The following is a 23,424-nucleotide window of genomic DNA, read 5'->3' as shown; positions in this document are numbered from 1 at the left end:
CAGAGTCTCGCTCTGTTGTCTAGGCTGGAGTGCAGTGGCATCGAACTCTTGACCTCAAGTGATCCACCCGCCTCGGCCTCCCAAAGTGCTTGGATTACACGCATGAGCCACCGTGCCCGGCGATGTGGGACACATTATCATCTCCGTGAGAGATTTTTGGTCTCTTTTGTCACCGACCGCCCTTCTCCTCTGCCAGCTCCTAGAACTGGGCCTGGCTCACAGTAGGTGCTGAATGCATACTGGTTGAATTGTAAATGCTCAGGATTTGTTTAACTAAGGATGCAGGAAAGGTGACATACTGGTGTGCAGAAGTCAGGACGCTTTCCCTGTCCAAATCACAGTGTTCCACTGAGGCAAGGCGCTTGGGAGTGAGATCGGGAGAGGGGAGAGTGGTGGAGGGGGCTCAGAGACTGGGTTTGTTTTGGGGAGTCTGCACCTATTTGCTGAGTGAATGTATGTGTGCGTGCATTTGAGAGCACACCTCTGTATGATTCGGGTGCGAGTGTGTGTGACGAAACGCGGGCAGGTGGGCAGTGTTTGGGAGCCAGGTGTAGCTGGGGTGTGAGTGTGTAAACCAGCAGCTGTAAGGCTCGGCATTGCTTCTCCTCCTCTTCTCCAGCTCCCAGCCTTTCTTCCCCGGGACTCCCGGGGCTCCAGGATGCCCCCAGGATCCCCTCCGCAAGTGGATAATTTGGGCTGCAGGTTGAGGACAGCTAGAGGGACTCACAGGCCATTCCACCCGCACATCACCAGACCCCCAAATTTCTTTTTTCTTTTTTTTTTTGAGACGGAGTTTCACTCTGTCGCCAGGCTGCAGTGGCGCGATCTCGGCTCACTGCAACCTCCGCCTCCCGGGTTCCAGCGATTCCCCTTCCTCAGTCTCCCAAGTAGCTGAGACTACAGGCGTGCACCATCACGTCCGGCTAATTTTTTGTATTTTAGTAGAGAGAGGGTTTCACCATGTTGGCTAGGATGGTCTGGATCTCCTGACCTCGTGATCCGCCCGCCTCGGCCTCCCAAAGTGCTGGGATTACAGGCGTGAGCCACCGCGCCCGGCCAAGACTCCCAAATTTCAAACTCGCCAGCACCTCCTCCACCTGGGGGAGAAGGGCATAATAACGTCATTTCCTGCCCCGAAAGCAGCCTCGAGGGCCAACAACACCTGCTGCCCGTGTCCATGCCCAGTTGGCCACCCCGTTTCTCGGGGGTGAGCGGGGCTTGGCAGGGCTACGCGGAGGGCGCGGGGGTGGGGCCCGGGGCGGGGCGGCCCGGGGCCGAGGGCGCGGGCTCCGAGCCGTCCACCTGTGGCTCCGGCTTCCGAAGCAGCTCCGGGGCGGGGGCGGGGCCTCACTCTGCGATATAATTCGGGTCGCGCGGGTCGCGCGGGCCGCCACCGTCGTCGGCAAAGCCTGAGTCCTGTCCTCTCTCTCTCCTACCCGGACAGCATGAGCTTCACCACTCGCTCCACCTTCTCCACCAACTACCGGTCCCTGGGCTCTGTCCAGGCGCCCAGCTACGGCGCCCGGCCGGTCAGCAGCGCGGCCAGCGTCTATGCAGGCGCCGGGGGCTCTGGTTCCCGGATCTCCGTGTCCCGCTCCACCAGCTTCCGGGGCGGCATGGGGTCCGGGGGCCTGGCCGCGGGGATAGCCGGGGGTCTGGCAGGAATGGGAGGCATCCAGAACGAGAAGGAGACCATGCAAAGCCTGAACGACCGCCTGGCCTCTTACCTGGACAGAGTGAGGAGCCTGGAGACCGAGAACCGGAGGCTGGAGAGCAAAATCCGGGAGCACTTGGAGAAGAAGGGACCCCAGGTCAGAGACTGGAGCCATTACTTCAAGATCATCGAGGACCTGAGGGCTCAGGTAAGGGGTGGGAGGGACCTCAACTCCCAGCCTTGTCTGACCCTCCAATTATACACTCCTTTGCCTCTTTCCCTCAGTCCATATCCACCCCAACCCCTACTCCACCGGGAGGGGTTGGGCATACCTGGATTTCCATCCGCGCGCTCCTAGCCACAGGGTCCCTAAGAGCAGCAGCTAGGCATGGGAGGGCCCTTTCCCAGGAGAGAGGGGGAAGGGGACAGGGTTGAGAGCTTTACGGAGGAAGTGGACAGCATGGAGGGAGGTGAGGAAAGGCCTGTAAAGAGGAGGAGACACTGGCCCTGGCGGAGTGGGGACTATTGGAGGGTTAAGCGGATGTGGCTAACGCTGAGTCATCTAGGAGTAAACAAGAGGCCTTCCTTTGGGAGGAGCCAATCCAGGGTGTAGGGGGTCTAGAGTGACCAGGTGCACTAGGGAAAAAATCCCAGGAGAGGGCCAGGAAGAGGACTTGTTAGTAGCGACTCACTTCTGGGCAGGCAGGCCAGCCAGCTAGCCAGCCTGCTGAGGCTTCCCAAGAGGGGCAGAGTGCTGGGATCTGGGAATCCAGGAAAGGAGGGAATGGGGTGGGGCTAGATGAAAAGGGATAGGTGTCCAGGAAGAGCCTCTGGCTATTCCTGGGACCAGGAAGTTTTCACTAGGGTACTTTTTACACACTCACCCCACCCATCCCTGACTTTCTATTCATGGAGCAACCTCTCTCCAATCCCCCCAGATCTTCGCAAATACTGTGGACAATGCCCGCATCGTTCTGCAGATTGACAATGCCCGTCTTGCTGCTGATGACTTTAGAGTCAAGTAAGTTTGGGGGCTAGAGAGCTGGGGGTCCAGAGGTGGAGCTAAGAAGGATCTGCTCCCCAGGCTGGGTCAGTTACGGGCTCACAGTGGGATCCTGTTAGGTGTGGGTGGATGAGAGTCCGGGTCCATCAGTGTATTCATTTAACTGTTCATTTGTATAACCCTGTTTAAGAATACTGTCCTCCAAGTGCCAAGAATGGTGCTCAGGGGATTACCACCTAATTGCTGACTCAAGGTGCTGGTTTGCAATGGGCACAGAACTTCTCTTAGTAGGTGGCATGAGGTGAGAAGGTTCTGGATCAGAGATAGGGGCCCCTCTGATCACCTCCACTCCTACAGGTATGAGACAGAGCTGGCCATGCGCCAGTCTGTGGAGAACGACATCCATGGGCTCCGCAAGGTCATTGATGACACCAATGTCACTCGACTGCAGCTGGAGACAGAGATCGAGGCTCTCAAGGAGGAGCTGCTCTTCATGAAGAAGAACCACGAAGAGGCAAGCAGGGGCCACTGGCCAGGCCAGGGATTGAGGGGCCAAGACAAGTCTGGGTGGGAGAATAGACAAGACAAGCCACCTGCAAGTAGCCTTGCTAAGAAAGTTTAGAAATAGCAGCCTGGGCTCTTCTTAAATAAGACCGTTCTGATGAAGAGCATTCTCAGGGGGGTCAAGTACACCCTGGCTCACCTGAATTACAGGTCAAAATGATATGGGTTAGAAAATGAGATGAGAACAGAAGTAGAAGCAGCTAACACTAGGAGCTGGGGGTGATAGAGGAATGACAGCAGGTAGAGTTGGCAGGGCTTCCTAAAAGATGGTAGAAGGAGCAGGTTTGTGAAGGGGAGGGTGGATGAAGGAACAGGGTGAAGTTAGGAGAGAGAAACCAGTGAGTGGGTGGCATTTCTACCCACTGGAGTAGAAAGGCCAGAACTGGCATTGCCCTGAGTGCAAGCCAAAGGATTCTTCCTGTCTCTTCTCCAACTGTAGGCCTCCTAGAAGAGGCAATCACAGAAGAAAGGCCTTGTTGGAGCTCTGACCCTGAACCCTCCTCACTTCTGCCCCTGTCACCTTTAGGAAGTAAAAGGCCTACAAGCCCAGATTGCCAGCTCTGGGTTGACCGTGGAGGTAGATGCCCCCAAATCTCAGGACCTCGCCAAGATCATGGCAGACATCCGGGCCCAATATGACGAGCTGGCTCGGAAGAACCGAGAGGAGCTAGACAAGTACTGGTCTCAGCAGGTGCGTGAGGGGAGGGGATGGCTGCCAAGGTGTGGGAGGGAGGCAGACAGGGAATGAGGGGCCTGATGGACTGTCCCCACCCTGCAGATTGAGGAGAGCACCACAGTGGTCACCACACAGTCCGCCGAGGTTGGAGCTGCTGAGACGACGCTCACAGAGCTGAGACGTACAGTCCAGTCCTTGGAGATTGACCTGGACTCCATGAGAAATCTGGTGAGTGCCTTCACATCACCTGCTCAGCTCCTCCTTCACTTGGCCTCAGGCCCAATCCTGTCTCAACCCAAATCCTATCCCTCGAATCATGAGTTCCTTTAGCTCAGAAAGAGTCAGTTCCTCTTTGCATTTCCCACCACTCGTATCCCTTACTCCAATACTTGGCACACAGCAGGTGCCCAAAAAAGTTTCCAAAATTGAAGGGATGAGCAGTCCTGGGACTCTGGGCTCACCCTGCCCCTCCTCTCTGTGCCCCTGCAGAAGGCCAGCTTGGAGAACAGCCTGAGGGAGGTGGAGGCCCGCTACGCCCTACAGATGGAGCAGCTCAACGGGATCCTCCTGCACCTTGAGTCAGAGCTGGCACAGACCCGGGCAGAGGGACAGCGCCAGGCCCAGGAGTATGAGGCCCTGCTGAACATCAAGGTCAAGCTGGAGGCTGAGATCGCCACCTACCGCCGCCTGCTGGAAGATGGCGAGGACTTTAAGTGAGTGGAGATTTCCTACCCACATGTGCTGGGATCAGGAGATCACTTCTCCCCAAAGCCTGAGATTTTGGAAGCACCCCATGTGTCTGTTCATTGGTATCCACTGAGCACTGGGCCATTGCTCCGTGGGTGCTCCTGTGTCTTCAAGGGAGTAACAGTTACAGAGGTTTCCCCCTTGAAGAAAGCAAATTAAATATTGTCCCTAGCTGTACTTAGTATGCAAATGAAGTTTGGCCTTGGGTTTCCCTTTTCTGGAGGAAGAGGCTGAGGGGGATTTGGAGATAAAGGTAGAGGTCAGGAGGCTTTTTCCCTCTACCTTTCTTGTCTCCCTTCTACTCCACGGGGCTGTTTATAACTTGGGCTTGGTCTTCTGTTACAGTCTTGGTGATGCCTTGGACAGCAGCAACTCCATGCAAACCATCCAAAAGACCACCACCCGCCGGATAGTGGATGGCAAAGTGGTGTCTGAGACCAATGACACCAAAGTTCTGAGGCATTAAGCCAGCAGAAGCAGGGTACCCTTTGGGGAGCAGGAGGCCAATAAAAAGTTCAGAGTTCTTTGGATGTCACTTTGTCTTCTTTTGGCTGTTTTCATTGTGCACAAATGTCCTAACCCAACAGTCCCATCCCTGATCCAGCAGAAACCACCTCTGACTCCTGAGGGTTTCATATAGATTGGGGTATAGAAGGAAGAGGGATCTGTATTCTTGGAAACACTTCTCAGAGACAGAGGAGGGAGCAGTAGATGTGATGGGTCACAGGCAGTAGGGATCCCTACAAGGGAATTGTGGAATCTTTGCCTTGAAGCGATCTGGTGTTCAAAAGGTCCCTGACTGATCATTAGCAGAAATCTGAACCAGAGGAGGAAATTAGGCTGAGGACAGAGGAGACAGGGAGACACATCTGGCCCTCCCCTACCCTGCTGCTTTACGCCCTTGGCCCACTGCCCAGGGCTTCCCACCCACAGTTTTTTCTTCAAATCCCAGGCCATACTCATGCTCCAAACCTATGGTGCCCTAAACTCTGTTCATTCACTCAACAGAGATATGATTTTTAGGGTGCTAGAAGTCTGGTTAGAAGTTGAGTAAATGATCACCGAAGTTCCCATCTAGGAAAGAGGTGCCCCTGAGTAAGCATCCATATAGGTAAGGATAGGCATCTTAAAGCTAACCGAGGTTGGGCATGGTGGCTCACACCCATAATCCCAGCAGCGCCACCACACCCGGCTAATTTTTGAATTTTTCATAGTCTTGGGATTTCACTATGTTGCCCAGTCTGCTCTGGAACTCCTGGCCTCAAGTGATCCTCCCGCTTGTACCCTTTGGAGTGATTGGATGTCACTTTGTGTCTTCCTTGGCTGTTTTCTTACTTGTGTGCAAATGCCCTAACCCAACGTGATTACATGTAGATAATCATTGCAGCAGTTTTGCCAAAACAAAACTACTAAAGATCAAGGCATCCATCACTCAAAGACCTAGGTTAGGGTAATTTTTTTTTTTTTTTTTTTTTTTTTTTTTTTTTTTTGAGACGGAGTCTTGCTCTGTCACCCAGGCTGGAGTGCAGTGGCGCGATCTCGGCTCACTGCAACCTCCGCCTCCCGGTTTCACGCCATTCTCCTGCCTCAGCCTCTCCGAGTAGCTGGGACTACAGGCGCCCGCCACCACGCCCGGCTAATTTTTTGTATTTTTAGTAGAGACAGGGTTTCACCGTGGTCTCGATCTCCTGACCTCGTGATCCGCCCGCCTCGGCCTCCCAAAGTGCTGGGATTACAAGCGTGAGCCACCGCGCCCGGCCAATTTTTTTTTTTTTTCTTTGAGACAGAGTCTTGCTCTGTCACCCAGGCTGGAGTGCAGTGGCATGATCTGGGCTCACTGCAACTGCCTCCTGGGTTCAAGGGATTCTCCTGCCTCAGCCTCCCGAGTAGCTGGGATTTCAGGGACCCGCCACCATGCCTGGCTAATTTTTGTATTTTTAGTAGAGATGGGGTGTCACCTTGTTGGCCAGGCTGGTCTCGAACTCCTGACATCGTGATCCGCCTTCCTCGGCCTCCCAAAATGCTGGATTACAGGCGTGAGTCACCGCACCCAGCCTAGGTTAATTTTTAAAATATTGGATTAAGGCAAAAAACTTTTTTTAATTTAAAAATTAGCCAGGCATGGTGGCATGTACCTGTAGTCCCAATTACTCAGGAGGCTGAGGTGGAAGGATTGCTTGAGTCCAGGAAGTCAAGGTTGCAGTGAGCTGTGATCAGGCCACTGCATTTCAGCCTAGGTAACAGAGTATGACTCTGTTTCAAAAAAAAAAAACTGGCCGGGCACGGTGGCTCACGCCTGTAATCCCAGCACTTTGGGAGGCCAACGCGGGCAGATCACAATGTCAGGAGATTGAGGCCATCCTGGCTAACACGGTGAAACTCTGTCGCTATTAAAAGTACAAAAAATTAGCCAGGCGTCTGGGTGCAGTGTCTCATGCCTGTGACCCCAGCACTTTGGGAGGCCAAGGTGGGCAGATCACTTGAGGTCGGGAGTTCAAGACCATCCTGGCCAACATGGTGAAACCCTGTCTCTACTAAAAATACAAAATTAGCTGGGTGTGGTGGCACATGCCTATAATCTCAGCTACTTGGGAAGCTGAGGCAGGAGAATCACTTGAACCCAGGAGGTGGAGGTTGCAATAAGCCGAGATCACGCCATTGCACTCCAGCCTGGGCAACAAGAGCGAAACTCTGTCTCAAAAATATATATATATATAATATATATGTGTGTGTGTGTATATATGTATACATGTGTATATATGTATATATGTGCATATATATTATATATGTGTGTATATATGTGTATATATATGTGTGTGTGTGTGTGTGTATATATATGAAATAAAATTTAAAATCTTGCTGGGCACGGTGGCTCACCCCTGTAATCCCAGCACTTTGGGAGGCCAAGCTGGGCAGATAACCTGAGGTCGGGAGTGGAGAAACCCTGTCTCTACTAAAAATACAAAATTAGCCAGGCGTGGTGGCGTATGATTGTAATCCCATCTACTTGGGAGCCGGAGGCAGGAGAATCTCTTGAACCAGGGAGTTGGAGGTTGCAGTGAGACGAGATCGCGCCACTGCACTCCAGCCTGGCAACAGAGCAAGACTCTGTCTCAAAAAAAAAAAGAGCCAGGCGTAGTGGCATACACCTGTAGTCCCAGCTACTTGGGAGGCTGAGGCAGGAGATTTGCTTGAACCCAGCAGGCAGAGGTTGCAGTGAGTCAAGATCGCGCCACTGTACTCCAGACTGGGTGACAGAACAAGACTCCATCTCAAATAGATAAATAAATAAAATAAAATCTCCCCTCTCCACTCCCTAGAGGTAACCACTGTTAAATACCTTTTAAAATTAGACATATACAAGCATATTTCATTATGTTTTATATATGTAAAATTATCCAGCTCTGTATCTTGATTTCTTCTTTTTTTTTTTTTTTTAATTGAGACAGAGTTTCACTCTGTCGCCCAGGCTGGAGTGCAGTGGCAGGATCACGGCTCGCTGCAACCTCTGCTTCCCGGGTTCAAGCAATTCTCCTGCCTCAACCTACTGAGTAGCTGGGATTACAGGCACCCACCACCATGCCTGGTTAATTTTTGTATTTTTAGTAGAGACAGGGTTTCACCATGTTGATCAGGCTGGTCTCGAACTCCTGACCTCATGATCCACTCGCCTCAGCCTCCCAAAGTGCTGGGATTATAGGCGTGAGCCACCATGCTTGGCTTTGATTTCTTAAATTCTACTTTCTTCATTTAACAATACGTCTTGGGGCTGGGCGTGGTGGCTCACACCTGTAATACCAGCACTTTGGGAGGCCGAGGCAGACGGATCACAAGATCAGGAGATCAAGACTATCCTGGCTAACACAGTGGAACCCCATCTCTACTAAAAATGCAAAAAAATTAGCTGGGCGTGGTGGCGGGCGCCTGTAGTCCCAGCTACTCTGGAGGCTGAGGCAGGAGAATGGAGTGAACCCAGGAGGTGGAGCTTGCAGTGAGCCGAGATCGTGCCACTGCACTCCAGCCTGGGCAACAGAGCAAGACTCCGTCTCAAAAAAAAAAAAATACATCTTGGACACCTTTCTGAATCAGTATACATAGACCTGCCCCATTCATTTGAGTAGCTGCTTAGTACTCTACTGCGTGGAGTACAAATTAATTAACCTAACCTAGGTCTTCAAGTAATGGATGTCTTTCTTGATCTTTCTTTTTTTTTTTTTTTTTTTTTGAGACAGAATTTCACTCTGTCGCCCAGGCTGGAGTACAGTGGTACCATCTCAGCTCACTGCAACCTCTCCCTCCTGGGTTCAAGCAATTCTCCTAGCTCAGCCTCCCGAGTAGCTGGGACTACAGGTGCATGCCACCATGCCCAGCTAATTTTTAGTATTTTAGTAGAGACAGGGTTTCATCGTGTTGCCAAGGCTGGCCTCGGACTCCTGAGCTCAGGCAATCCACCAGCCTTGGCTCCCAAAGTGCTGGGATTACAGGCATGAGCAACCACGCCCAGCCTAAAAGCTTTTTCTTTTCTTTTCTTTTCTTTTTTTTTTTTTTTTGACAGAGTCTTGCCCTGTCGCTCAGGCTGGAGTGCAATGGCATGATCTTGGCTCACTGCAACCTCTGCCTCCCGGGTTCAAGCGATTCTCCTGCCTTGGCCTCCTGAGTATTTGGGATTACAGGCACCTTCCACCATGTCTGGCTAATTTTTTGTATCTTTTAATAGAGACGGGGTTTCACCATGTAGGTTAGGCTGGTCTTGAACTCCTGACCTCATGATCCACCTGCCTCGGCCTCCCAAAGTGCTTGGATTATAGGTGAGGCTATAGGATGCGCAGCTGACTGAAGGTAAAACAGGAAGTCCCTGGGGAGCCTGAGCAGTACTTGCAGCTGAGTCAAGCTGATCAGAGTAATCCAAGACGACGCACCTGATACGATTAGCCCTCCCATTAGACAATGTCTCACAGTTCCCAGGGTGCTTATGCGTTTGATCCTCATTACAATCCTCTGAGGTATGCAAGGCAGTGGGTATTATTGGCTCTGGCTCTGAGAGTTGGATACGGAGGTCCACAGGCATCATGCGACTTGTCTGAGGTCACAGAGCTGGAAGTTTAAAGCAGGAACCGTATCTCCATGTTCCCAGTCTACAGGTCATTCCTCTGTGTGCTATAATTTTTTTTGTTTTTTTTTTTTTTGAGACAGAGTTTCGCTCTGTCACCCAGGCTGGCGTGCAGTTCCTGACTTCGTGATCCGCCTGCCTCGGCCTCCCAAAGGGCTGGGATTACAAGCGTGAGCCACCGCGCCCGGCCGCGTGTGCTATAACTTAACGGCGCGGGCTGCACATTAGACTCCCTGGGAAGCTTTACAAACAATACTGAGGCCCGGGTCCCAGCACCAGAGATTCTGATTCAGGTGTTTGGAGGGCAGGACTCAGGGCAAATGTTTGAAAAGCTCCCTAGGTGACTCCAATAAGCAGGCAAGGTTGGGGGCCAGACCCAAGCTGTACCTGGGGTTTGCAGCATAACATTCCTTCCTGATTCAGGTTATGGTTGTGTCTGATTTATTTATTTATTTATTTATTTATTTATTTATTTATTTATTTATTTATGAGACAGAGTCTCACTCTGTCACCCAGGCTGGAATGCAGTGGCGCGATCTTGGCTCACTGCAACCTCCGCCTCCTGGGTTCAAGTGATTCTCAAACCTCAGCCTCCCAAGTAGCTGGGATTACAGGTGCATGCCACCACGCCTGGCTAATTTTTGTATTTTTAGTAGAGACAGGGTTTCACCATGTTGGTCAGGCTGGTCTCGAACTCCTGACCTCATGATCCACTCGCCCCAGCCTCCCAAAGTGCTGAGATTACAGGTGTGAGCCACTGTGCCAGGCTGGCTGTGCCTGTTTTAAACAGCGCACTGCTGGAAAATCCCGAGGCCTCTGGAACAATCCTACTCATTCCCCAGCATGGGAAGATGACTGAGGGGCAGCCTATTTTGTCCCCCAAGCACCAAAGGGAAAAATTATCAATCCCAAGGTTATAATATGGAGTAATCTGTTCCATATTATATCAGTCCTATTTTATCCATTCCCTATCTAAGTGCAACCCAACCCAGATGAGAAAATTAATAAATGGTACTGGAAGATACAGAATGGCATATAGTGTCATTTGCGGGAAAAAAGCAACTCATATGTATATACCCTTGTGCATGCAAAGATCTCTACAAGGAGACAGGAAATTGGAATTCGTGATTGCCTCCGGGGAGAGAAATTGGTAGGGGGGAAGGGAGACTTACTTTACATTGTGTGTCCTTTTATACCTTCTGAATTACTTATTACTAATTACAAAGAAAGCAGGGAAGGATTGTTAACTTTTCAATGGTACAGGAATCTACAGCCTTCCAGGGAAGGAAATGTTGCTACTGTCTTTGTTCCATTCTTTTTCTTTTTTCTTTTTTTTTTTTTTTTTTGAGACAAGTCTTGCTCTGTCACCCAGGCTGGAGTACAATAGCACGATCTCAGCTCACTGCAACCTCCACCTCCCAATTCTCATGCCTCAGCCTCCCAAGTAGCTGGGATTGCAGGTGTACGCTACGCCTGGCTAATTTTTTGTATTTTTAGTAGAGGTGCCATGCCTGGCTCCACCATATTCTTTCAATCAGTCATTCGATAAGTATTTATTGAGCACCTACTGTGTTCTAAGTCCAGAGAATACAGTGGTGAACAAAACAGACCAAAAAAATCCCTGTTCTTGTGGAGTTTACATTCTAGCAGATAGAGACATAATAAACGATAATTTAGCAAGTAAATTATAGAGCATGTTAGAAAGAGTATGTGTTATGGGAAAAGATAGAGCAAGGTATGAGGACTCAGCAGTTGGTGGGGTGGGAGTATATTAGTTTCCTATTACTGCTCTAACAAATTACCATAAACTTAGTGACTTAAAACAATATACATGTGGTCGGGCGCGGTGGCTCAAGCCTGTAATCCCAGCACTTTGGGAGGCCGAGGCGGGCGGATCACGAGGTCAGGAGATCGAGACCATCCTGGCTAACACGGTGAAACCCCATCTCTACTAAAAATACAAAAAAATTAGCCGGGCATGGTGGTGGGCGCCTGTAGTCCCAGCTACTCAGGAGGCTGAGGCAGGAGAATGGAGTGAACCTGGGAGGCGGAGCTTGCAGTGAGCGGAGATTGCACCACTGCACTCCAGCCTGGGCGACAGAGCGAGACTCAAAAAACAACAACAACAACAAAAACAACGTACACGTTATCTTACAGTTTGTTATCTTACAGTTTGGTATATTAGAAGCCCTATCAGGTTGTCTGCAGAGCTATTTTCCTTCTACAGGTTGTAGGTGGAACTGGTTTCCTCGTCTTTTCCAGCTTCTAGAGGTCACCTACATTCCTTGACTTGGTCCCATCTGCCATCTTTAAAGCCAGCATCTTCAAATCTCTCCCCACTTCCCTCTCTCCCGACTTCTGCTTCCATTATCCTCACATCTCCTTTCTCTGACCCTTCTGCCTCCTTCTTATAAGGATCCTTTGATGACATTAGATTTACCCAGACAATGAGCATAATCTCCCCAACTTAAGATCCTTGACTTACATGGCAAGGTCTCTGTTGCTGTATAAGGAAACTCACAGGCAAAGAGAGGGGCAGTTAGGATACGGACATCTTGGGATGGGAGGGGACCATTATTTAGCCTACCATAGGAAGGGGGAAGCAGATTGCAGGTTTTTTTGTTTTTGTTTTTTTCTTTTGAGATGGAGTTTCACTCTTGTTGCTCGGGCTGGAGTGCAATGGCTCGATCTCGGCTCACTGCAACCTCCGCCTCCCGGGTTCAAGCGATTCTCATGCCTCAGCCTCCCAAGTAGCTGGGATTACAGGCATGCGCCACCATGCCTGGCTAATTTTGTATTTTTAGTAGAGATGGGGTTTCTCCATGTTGATCAGGCTGGTCTCGAAATCCCGACCTCAGGTGATCTGCCTGCCTCAGCCTCCCAAAGTGCTGGGATTACAGGCGTGAGCCACTGCGCCTGGCCAGCAGATTGCAGTTTTAAGTAGGGCAGCCTGGGCAGGAAGTGACATTGGGCCAAGACTGAAGGAGATGAGGGACCTAGCCTGGCATATATTGGGGATCAGCAGTGAGGACTGGTCCTGGGCGTATGAGCAGCATCTCTCAGCCCCCCACCTGCACATTCAGGTTTGCCGTTGTATGTGCCCTTAGATCTCCTCGGGGCCCACAGGGCATTGGGAAAGGGTAGACTGCCAACGTACCTTACCCCAAAGCTCCTCCTCATCCCCCCTGCACCCTGCCACTGAAGACACTCACAGACCACCAGTCTGAGTCCAGCAGCCTCCCCTGTCTCCTCATCTTTTTCAGCCTCTGCAGCACTTGACCCTGATGCCCTTCTGCTCTTGACCTGCACACCACTGCGCTCCGCAGTCCTCTCACCTCTGCCTGCTGCGCTTCATCCATTTGCCCTTTAAACACGGGGCTTGCAGGCTGTCCTCAGCTTTTTCTCTTCCTGGGCTTTTTTTTTTTTTTTTTTTTGGAGATGGAGTCTCACTCTGTCACCCAGGCTAGAGTGCAGTGGCATGCACTGCAACCTCCACCTTCAGGGTTCAAGCGATTCTTCTACCTCAGCCTCCAAAGTAGCTGGCATTACAGGCGCCCACCACCAGGCCCAGCTAATTTTTTGTATTTTTAGTAGAGATGGGGATTCACCATGTTGGCCAGGCTGGTCTTGGATTCTTGACCTCAAGTGATCCAACCACCTCAGCCTCCCAAAGTGCTGGGATTACAAGTGTGAGCCACCGTGCTGGCCACGGACAATCTTATTTTTATTCCCTGACTCTATTGCTACCTCTGAGCTGGTATCTCAATGTTTATCTCCAGCCCTAGTCTCTCTTGAGCTTCAGAACCATGCCATATTTTCCAACTGCCTTTCTTTCATTTCATCATGTGGCATACTTAGCTATTTATGTCATCTTCCCCATGAGACTGGAAATGCCTTGAAGACAGGTACCCTATTTTTCTGTTTGTTTGGTTTGTGTTATTGTTTTTTGTTTGTTTGCTTTGTTTTGTTTTGAGACAGAGTTTCACTCTTGTTGCCAAGGCTGGAGTGCAATGGCGTGATCTCAGCTCACTGCAACCTCTACCTACTGGGTTCAAGCGATTCCCCTGCCTCAGCCTCCCAAGTAGCTGGGACTACAGGCACGCGCCACCACGCCCAACCATTTTTGTATGTTTAGTAGAGATGGGGGTTTCACCATGTTGGCCAGGCTGGTCTCAAACTCCTGACCTCAGGTGATCCACCCACCTTGGCCTCTGAAAGTGTTGGGATTCCAGGCGTGAGCCACTGCACCCGGCCTACCCTGTTTTATTCATCCTGGTGTCATCCTGGATTGGTCATATAACAATGGCAATTATCATAATAACCAGTATTTTTTTTTTTTTTTTTTTTGAGACAGAGTTTCACTCTTGTCACCCAGGCTGGAGTGCAATGGCAGGAACTCGGCTCACTGCAACCTCTGCCTCCCAGGTTCAAGCGATTCTCCTGCTTCAGCCTCCCAAGTAGGTGGGATTACAGGCATGCACCACCACGCCTTGCTAATTTTTGTATTTTTAGTAGAGATGGGGTTTCACCATGTTGGCCAAGCTAGTCTCAAACTCCTGACCTCAGGTGATCCACCCGCCTTGGCCTCCCAAATTGCTGGGATTACAGGCATGAGCCACCACGCCCAGCCAGTAACCAGTATTTACTGAGCACTTTCTATGTGTCAGGCACTGTGCTAAGCACATTACATATATTAATTCACTTAATCCTAACAACAACTCTATGAGACGGATAGTATCCTCATTTTACAGGGGAAGAAACTGAGGCTCAGAAAGGTAAACTACCTTCCTTAAGGTCTCACAGCTAAATAATGGCAAAGCCAGAATTCAAACCCAGGCAGTGTGGCTGCAAAATCCAAAGGCAGTAGTTGGAATGGATTGGCATTCAGCTCCATTCCAAATTGGTACCTTTCTGCTTCAGAAACCAAAGAGCTAAAAAGTGCATTTCCCAGATGTCCTTGCAGCTAGGAAGTGAATTATATTGCACTAATTAGATGCAGATGAATACGATTTGGAAAGTGGAAGTGAGGTGAAGACCCTCCTCTGCTGCTTTGATTGTTCCTGCTAGCACATCTGGTCATGAGGCTGTGGGATTTTTCTGGAGCAGTGTCCAGTGTCCAGTCATTTGCTTTGTAGGTATTGAGTATTGTGAGACAGTTGAACCACAAGGAGCAGTAGTGGTTTCCTGATCCATGGATCACAGCTGCAATTTGTGTTCATGGGTTCAGTCAGCTTTAGGATCCCCACCAGCTAGAGTAGTTTATTTCCTGCAACTAGAATTCAGGATGATACCTTCAAGGCAGGGATCTGAGAGTGGATATCTGAAGTCCCAGTTATCACATGTAATGACAAAATGAAAAATTAATTTACTACCTGGGGTCACCAGGAATGACTGGCCTATTGAAGGTAAGGCTTTGGCAGGCTACACACTGTTGAGATTAAATCGTTATGGTGGGGAAAGGAAATCAAAGGCCCTGGTGTGGTCTGGCTGCTTAACTGCACAGGTGAGCTTAAAGAAGAAGAAAAAAAAGGCCGAGCATGGTGGCTCACATCTGTAATCCCAGCACTTTGGGAGGCTGAGGTGGGCGGATCACCAGGTCAAGAGTTTGAGACCAGCCTGGCCAACATGGTGAAACCCTGTCTGTACTAAAAATACAAAAATTAGCTGGGTATGGTGACACATGCTACTCGGGAAGCTGAGGCAGGAGGATCACTTGAACCTGGGAGGCAGAGGTTTCAGTGAGGTGAGATCATGCCACTGCACTCCAGCCTGGGTAACACAGTGAGACTCGGTCTCAAAAAAAAAAAAAAAACCAAGAAAAAAAAGAAGAAAAAAATGGCCAGGGGCTGGGCACGGTGGCTCACGCCTGTAATCCCAGCACTTTGGGAGGCCAAGGCAGGCGGATCACGAGGTCAGGAGATCGAGACCATCCTGGCTAACACAGTGAAACCCCGTCTTTACTAAAATTACAAAAAATTAGCCGGGCGAGGTGGCGGGCGCCTGTAGTCCCAGCTACTCGGGAGGCTGAGGCAGGAGAATGGCGTGAACCCCAGGGGGCAGAGCCTGCAGTGAGCCGAGATCGCGCCATTGCACTCCAACCTGGGTGATAGCAAGACTCCGTCTCAAAAAAAAAAAAAAAAATGGCCAGGTGAGGTGGCTCACGCCTGTAATCCCAGCACTTTGGGAGACCAAGGTGGGCAGATCACGAGGTCAGGAGTTCGAGACCAGCCTGGCCAACATAGTGAAACCCCATCTCTACTAAAAATACAAAAATTAGGCAGGTGTGGTGGTGCACACCTGTAATCCCAGCTACTTAAGAAGCTGAGGCAGGAGAATCGCTTGCACTTAGGAGGTGGAGGTTAGAGTGAGTTGAGATCATGCCATTGCACTCCAGCCTGAGCAACAGAGAGAGACTCCGTCTCAAAAAAAATAAAAAATAAAAAATTCATTTAAGTTGGCCCAGGAATTTGGGTGGCCGAGGCAAGCAGATCACTGGAGGGCAGTTCAAGACCAGCCTGGCCAAAATGGCAAAACCCTGTCTCTCCTAAGAATACAATAAATGAGCCGGGGGAGGTGGTGCTCAGGAGGTGCTGAGGAGATACTCAGGAGGCTGAGGCACAAGAATCGCTTGAACCTGGGAGGCAGAGGTTGCAGTGAGTGGAGATGGTGCCACTGCACTCCAGCCTGGGTGAGACAGTGAGACCCTGTCTCCAAAAGTAAATACATAAATAAACAAAGATTCATCTGTGTTGTTGCATGTAACAGTAGTTCCTTCCTTTTTTTGTTGAGTTATATTCCATTGTGTGCATGTACTGCCATCTGTTTATCTATTCACCAGCTGAAAAATGTTTAGACTGTTTCCGATTTAAGGCATTTATGAATAAAGTTGCAAAAACACTCAATGTATGGATTTTTGTGTTTTCATTTCATTTTTTGTTGTTGTTGTTGTTTTTTTGAGACGGAGTCTCGCTCAGTTGCCCAGGCTGGAGTGCAGTGGCACGATCTCGGTTCACTGCAAGCTCTGTCTCCCGGGTTCACACCATTCTCCTGCCTCAGCCTCCCAAGTAGCTGGGATTACAGGCGCCCGCCACCACGCCCGGCTAATTTTTTGTACTTTTAGTAGAGACGGGGTTTCACCGTGTTAGCCAGGATGGTCTCGATCTCCTGACCTCGTGATCCGTCTGCCTCGGCCTCCCAAAGTGCTGGGATTACAGGCGTGAGCCACCGCGCCCAGCTTCATTTCATTTTTCTTGAGTCGTTTTCATTTCTCTTGGGTCCTATGAGTGAGATTGCTGGGTCATGTGGTAAGTGGTTGTTTTTTGTTTGTTTGTTTGTTTGAGATGGAGTCTCACTCTGTCACCCAGGCTGGAGTACAGTGGCTTGGTCTCAGCTCACTGCAACCTCCGCCTCCCGTGTTCAGGCAATTCTCCCACCTCAGCCTCCCGAGTAGCTGGGATTACAGGCATGCACCATCACGCCTGGCTAATTTTTTAGTGTTGGGATTACAGGCGTGAGCCACTGCGCCCGGCCAAGAGTATCTTTTATGTACAACTATTATGTACCCATAAAAATATTTTTAAAGGAATATATTTATTTTACTCATAAAAAAACTGAGGCCCAGAGGGTGACTGACTCAAGGTCACAGAGATAGTGACAGGGCTGGGATAAGGATTCAGACTGTAGAGCTTCTCAGCTTTTCTCACTCTGGTGGGTGACCCAGACCAGGTGCGATGGGAATGTTCCTGACTTCATCCTCCTTCATCAAGAGTTGCTGGGGCTTCCTCAAGGGCTGGGAGTGGAGAGAGGCCGCAGGCTAGGGCCAGGGACTGGGTGGAGCTAGGAGTGAGTGTCTGTGCACGACCCTTCTCATCTCTGGTGAGCATAACCAGATTGGGACAGGCCTTCAGAGAAGGAAGGGGCAGGGGCAGTCGTGGCACCTGGGAAGAGGACACTGGAATTCTGTGCTCAGCTTACAATAATATCAAACCTTATGTAGCACTTACCCTGGGCCAGATAGGGTCCTAAAAGCTTGACATATCCTAATTCATTTAATCCTCCCAACAATTCCAAGAATGCACTCTCTTTAGCCCTATTTTAAGAGCGAGGAAATGAAGGAGCTGTGAGGTTAACGGACTTGCCCAGGAATTCCAGTTCTCCAGTGGCTTGCCAGGGATTTGAGCCTGGAGAGTCTCACTCCCTGTCCGCATCTCAGACGCGCTGGTCTCGGCCACACGTGGGTCCATAGGCGGGTCCTCCCTCACGAGTGGTCTCCGCGAGCCCCTGGCCCCTGGAGCGCCCTCCTCCCAGCCACCAGACCCTCTGAGGCCTGACTCCCGGCTAGGCGGGGCTAAGGGGCGAGGAGAGCTGGGGGAGAAAGCCCCTTTATGTCGGGGTGGGATTCCCCTTAAAGCCACTGCCAAGGTGGAACAGGATGGGGGGCAGAGAGGGACTAGGGGAAGGCGCCAAAGCCCGGGACCGAGGGGGAGCGGGGAGGAGCTGGACTCTACTCCAGGGAGGATACGAGGGCGGGCAGGCGGGACCCTCCTCCTTAAAGAACTCGCAGTGCGGTTAGGGAGCTGCTCCCCGGCTCTGGGAAGCCGCTATCCTGCCCGTACCCTCCTTTCTCTCCGCTGCTGCCCGTGCCTCGCTCCCGCGCGCTCCCAGTGGGTGGTGCCTCGGTGTCCCCGGCTCGGCAGCTGCGGCTGCTTCCCAGCCCCGGGGTCTCAGGGCCGTCCCGCCGGTCCCAGGGCACCGCTCCTGTGTCCCCCGCCGCCGCTTTCCCAGTCGCCCCCTGACTGCAAGAGTCTCCTGGTTTTCGGCTTGTCCTGGGACTCCTGGGAGAGCCCACCGAGAGTTCTGGGGCACCCGCAACCTCCCTTGTCTCCTAAGAGGGTGGGGGAGTTGTTTTCTAAATATCGTAAACCTCGAGGGGAAAAACCAAGGGGTGTATGCGTGCACGTTTGGGGTAATATTTGAGTATTAAAAAACAACCTTCCTACCAAAATAAATAAATGAATAGTAAAAAATTAGCCTGCCTTGGCCGGGCGCAGTGGCTCACGCCTGTAATCCCAGCACTTTGAGAGGCTGAGGTGGGCGGATCACGAGGTCAGGAGATCGAGACCATCCTGGCTAACACGGTGAAGCCCCGTCTCTACTAAAAATACAAAAATTTAGCCGGGCGTGGTGGCGGGCGCCTGTAGTCCCAGCTACTCAGGAGGCTGAGGCAGGAGAATGGCGTGAACCCGGGAGGCGGAGCTTGCAGTGAGCCGAGATAGCGCCACTGCACTTCAGCCTGGGCGACAGAGCGAGACTGCGTCTTAAAATTAATTAATTAATTAATTAAATTAAATTAAAAATTTTTTTTAAAATTAGCCTGCCTTGGTGGTGCGCACCTGTTATCCCAGCAACTCGGGAGGCTGAGGCAGAAGGACTGCTTGAGACCAGGGGTTGAAGAACAGGCTGGGCAACAAAGTGAGACTCCATCTCTACAAAATTTTTTAAAATTCACCTGGCAAGGTCGCGCGTGCCTTTGGTCCCAGCTACACAAGAGGCCCAGACGGGAGGATTGCCCGAGCCCCGGAGGTTGAGGCTGCAGTGAGCCATGTTTGCACCACTGCACTCCAGCCTGGGTGACAGAGTGAGATCCTGTCACAAAGATAAATAAATAAGTAGAATGCAGAGCAATGAAACCCTCATATGTTGCTGGTAGGAATACAAAACGTGTACAACTACTTTGGAAAACAGTTGGGCCGTTTCTTCTAAGTTTAAAAATACACCTCCCAGCGCAGTGGCTCACGCCTGTAATCCCAACACTTTGGGAGGCTGAGGCAGGCGGATCACGAGGTCACGAGTTCAAGACCAGCCTGGCCAATATGGTGAAACCCTGTCTCTACTAAAAATACAAAAAAAAAAAAAATTAGCCAGGCGTGGTGGCATGTGCCTGTATTCCCAGCTACTTGGGAGGTTGAGGCAGAAGAATCGCTTGAACCCGGGAGGCGGAGTTTGCAGTGAGCTGAAATCATGCCATTGCACTCTAGCCTTGGGCAACAGAGCAAGACTCTGTCTCAAAAAAAAAAAAATAGTAATAAAAATAAAAATACACTTACCAGCTTGGTGTGGTGGCTCGCACCTGTGATCCCAGCACTTTGGGAGGCCGAGGTGGGTGGATCACCTGAGGTCAAGAGTTCGAGACCAGCCTGACCAACATAGAGAAACCCCATCTCTACTAAAAATACAAAATTAGCCAGGCGTGGTGGTGCATGCCTGTAATCCTAGCTACTTGGGAGGCTGAGGCAAAAGAATCACTTGAACCCGGGAGGTGGAGGTTGCAGTGAGCCGAGTTTGTGCCATTGCACTCCAGCCTGGGTGACAAGAGTGAAACTCCGTTCTCAAAAAAATAAATAAATAAAATAAAATAAATAAACAGATGGCTCAAGTTTGGCCTCTCCCAGTAGGAATCCTCTTTGTGGCCTTCCTAACATCTGGCCTCTGTATGAAGAATTTATGACAGTATAGCCCCTGTTGGATAATAATTGTATAGTTACTGGAACATTATTGTTCCTTCTACTGGGCTGAAATCTGCCTCCTACTAACCTTCTAAACTCAGCTCTGCCCACTAGAGTTACACAGAACTCCTTCTTCCATTAGATTTCAGGCATAAGTGATTATTCTTCCCCTAACCTGTATAAAAGCAGCCCCAGTCACGGTGTAAGGATTTAGCTGCACTGCTGGCCTCAACCTCACCTGCCTGAATGAGCTGGAAAATAATTATCTACACAGAAACAGCCCAAGGAATTAGAATGATAGTGATGCTCAGATCTGGGGAGGCTGTGTCCCCCTGAAGGCCCTGGTCAGATCCTGGTGAAGTGGATGGTGCTGCCACAGGAGGGATGTAGGGTAAACTTCTCAGAGACTCAGGGCACTCCAATGATCTGGGCCCAAAGCACACAGTTCCTTTTCCTCTCCCCACGATCCATGCTGGAGCAGCAGGCTCTAGTGGGCCCCTCCCAGGCTGGCAGAACTTTCCCTATCACCCACTCCTCAGAAGCAAAAAAAGTTTAAAAAGCACCAGCCTAAGGCCGGGCGCAGTGGCTCATGCCTGTAATCCCAGCACTTTGGGAGGCTGAGGTGGGCAGATCACAAGGTCAGGAGTTCAAGACATGCCTGACCAACATGGTAAAACCCCGTCTCTACTAAAAATACAAAAATTAGCCAGGCATGGTGGTGCATGCCTGTAATCCCAGCTACTCGGGAGGCTGAGGCAGGGGAATTGCTTGAACCCAAGAGGCAGAGGTTGCAGCGAGCCAAGATCATGCCATTGCACTCCAGCCTGGGCAACAGAGCAAGACTCCATCTCAAAAAAAATAAATTATTGTATATTTAAAAATAACTAAAAGAGGCCAGGCGCAGTGGCTCACGCCTGTAATCCCAGCACTTTGGGAGGCCGAGGTGGGTGGATCACCTGAGGTCAGGAGTTCAAGACCAGCCTCAACATGGAGAAACTCTGTCTCTGCTGAAAATACAAAATAAGCCGGGCGTGGTGGTGCATGCCTGTAATCCCAGCTACTTGGGAGGCTGAGGCAGGAGAATTGCTTCAACCTGGGAGGCAGAGGTTGTGGTGAGCTGAGATCGCGCCATTGCACTGCAGCCTGGGCAACAAGAGTGAAACTCTGTCTCAAAAAAAATAAATAAATAACTAAAAGAGTATAATTGGATTGTTTGTAACATAAAGGATAAATGCTTGAGGTGATGGATGCCCTGATGAGATTATTATGCATTGTATACCTGTATCAAAATATCTCATGTACCCTAAAATAGATACACATACTATGTACCCACAAAAATTAAAAACTTTTTTTTTTTTTGAGACGGAGTTTCACTCTTGTTGCCCAGGCTGGAGTGCACTGGCTCGATCTCGGCTCACTGCAACCTCCGCCTCCCAGGTTCAAGTGATTCTCCTGCCTCAGCTTTCCGAGTAGTTGGGATTACAGGCGCCCACCACCACACCTGGCTAATTTTTTTTTTTTTTTTTTTTGTATTTTTAGTAGAGACAGGGTTTCGCCATGTTGGCCAGGCTGGTCTCGAACTCCTAACCTCAGATGATCCACCTGTCTTGGCCTCCCAAAGTGCTGGGATTACAGGCGTGAGCCACCAGACTCAGCCAAAATTAAAAACTTTAAAAAATAAATTAATAACCACAGCAGTAGCTAGTAGCTAATGGCTACCAGATTGGACAGGACAGTGCAGCACCAGACTGTAAGCTCCCTTTGGGCACAGACTGGACTATCTTGTTCACTCTTATGCCCTGATACATAACACAATTCCAACACATAAACAGCAGGTTGTTATTTTCTTTTTTAAACACAAAAATTTGAAATTGTAATTTTTATTAAATTGTAAATAAAATGTTATTTTATTTTATTTAATAACCTATAGCATTTGCCAATATCCAAGGCGTAAATACAGCCGCCATGGTTGATTTAAAATGGTTTAAATCTGGGAAGCAAAATTTTCAAATTTAACAATCTTCTCTTACTAGCTTTTGAACGAATAAGCAAATGAATGAACAAATAAATGGGCAAATAACCGACCAAGCGGAGTCTCCGCATGCCTCACCCAAGGAAAAGAGGACAAAGGAGAGTAGAAGAATATTTCAAGATGCCAGCAGTCCTCTCACTCTCTTTGCAGGTCCTCTTTGTTCCAGGAAAGAGAACCTAGTGGGAGAACTTCCTCAGCCTCGCTTCACATACACACCCAGCTTTAAGAAAGCCCAGGGAGAATTTTTTTTTTTTTTTTTTTTTGAGACGGAGTCTCGCTCTGTCGCCCAGGCTGGCGTGCAGTGGCGTGGTCTCAGCTTCTCAGCTCACCGCAACCTCCACCTCCCAGATTCAAGCGATTCTCCCGCCTCAGCCTCTCCAGTAGCTGGGATTACAGGCGTGCGCCACCACACCCAGGTAATTTTCATATTAGTAGAGACAAGGATTTCACCACGTTGGCCAGGCTCGTCTCGAACGCCTGACCTCAAATGATCCACCCACCTTGGCCTCCCAAAGTTCTGGGATTACAGACATGAGCCACATCGCCTAGCCTTTTTTTTCTTTTTAAGGAAAAAAAGAAAAATAAAATCTCATCTTAATCTGCTCCATTTTTTTTTCTTTTTAAAGAAACTTTCCCAAGTCACTTAAACAGTCTTCATAATGGGAAGGCACTCAAACTATAAATCTCCCTGTCATTTAGGAATGCTCGGTGCAAATGTTTATAGAACCCAGGCACCACTTTCAACCTCTCCTTTGAAGAAGGGCTTTGTAATCCTCCTCTGGGGTCACTCGTACATTCCAAAAATGTTCAGGAAAGGAGGGGAAGGTGCCCACTAGTGGGACAGCTTAGACCCAGGTCCCAACCCTCAGGTTCAGCCCTAAGTGATTCAAAACATAGAGCATTCAAATAGTAATTGAAGCAACAAAACATAAAGATACAAGAAAGTTCACGAGGTTAATTCAAAGCCAAGGAATGTCATGGCAGTAAATGCTGCAGGTGTTCACAGGGAGGATGATGGCCCTGATTTGTGGCAGAAGTGAAACCTGAGGGATGCTAAGACTTGTGCAGTGGGAAAGGTGAAAAAATAATGAGAACAAAGTCCCCAAGGTTTGGCTGCATGCCTGGCAGCTAGT

At 49.9% G+C, this 23,424-nt stretch overlaps 1 protein-coding gene across 1 annotated transcript; it reads left to right on the top strand.

The window, feature by feature from the left end:
• The first annotated feature begins 1,074 nt into the window (after positions 1-1,074).
• KRT18 (keratin 18) lies at positions 1,075-5,174 on the top strand. Its single transcript, XM_032173649.2, has 8 exons — positions 1,075-1,207; positions 1,445-1,862; positions 2,593-2,675; positions 3,015-3,171; positions 3,748-3,912; positions 4,000-4,125; positions 4,387-4,610; positions 4,990-5,174. Exons 2-8 carry the CDS (start codon positions 1,446-1,448, stop codon positions 5,108-5,110), a joined length of 1,293 nt encoding a protein of 430 aa, XP_032029540.1. The 5' UTR covers positions 1,075-1,207; position 1,445; the 3' UTR covers positions 5,111-5,174.
• The last annotated feature ends 18,250 nt before the right edge of the window (positions 5,175-23,424 follow it).

This window comes from Hylobates moloch, unplaced genomic scaffold (assembly GCF_009828535.3).
Source record: "Hylobates moloch isolate HMO894 unplaced genomic scaffold, HMol_V3 SCAFFOLD_13, whole genome shotgun sequence".
Lineage (NCBI taxonomy): Eukaryota > Metazoa > Chordata > Mammalia > Primates > Hylobatidae > Hylobates > Hylobates moloch.
The sequence above is the reverse complement of the archived record's forward strand: the minus strand, read 5'-3'. Positions and strand labels throughout refer to the sequence as shown.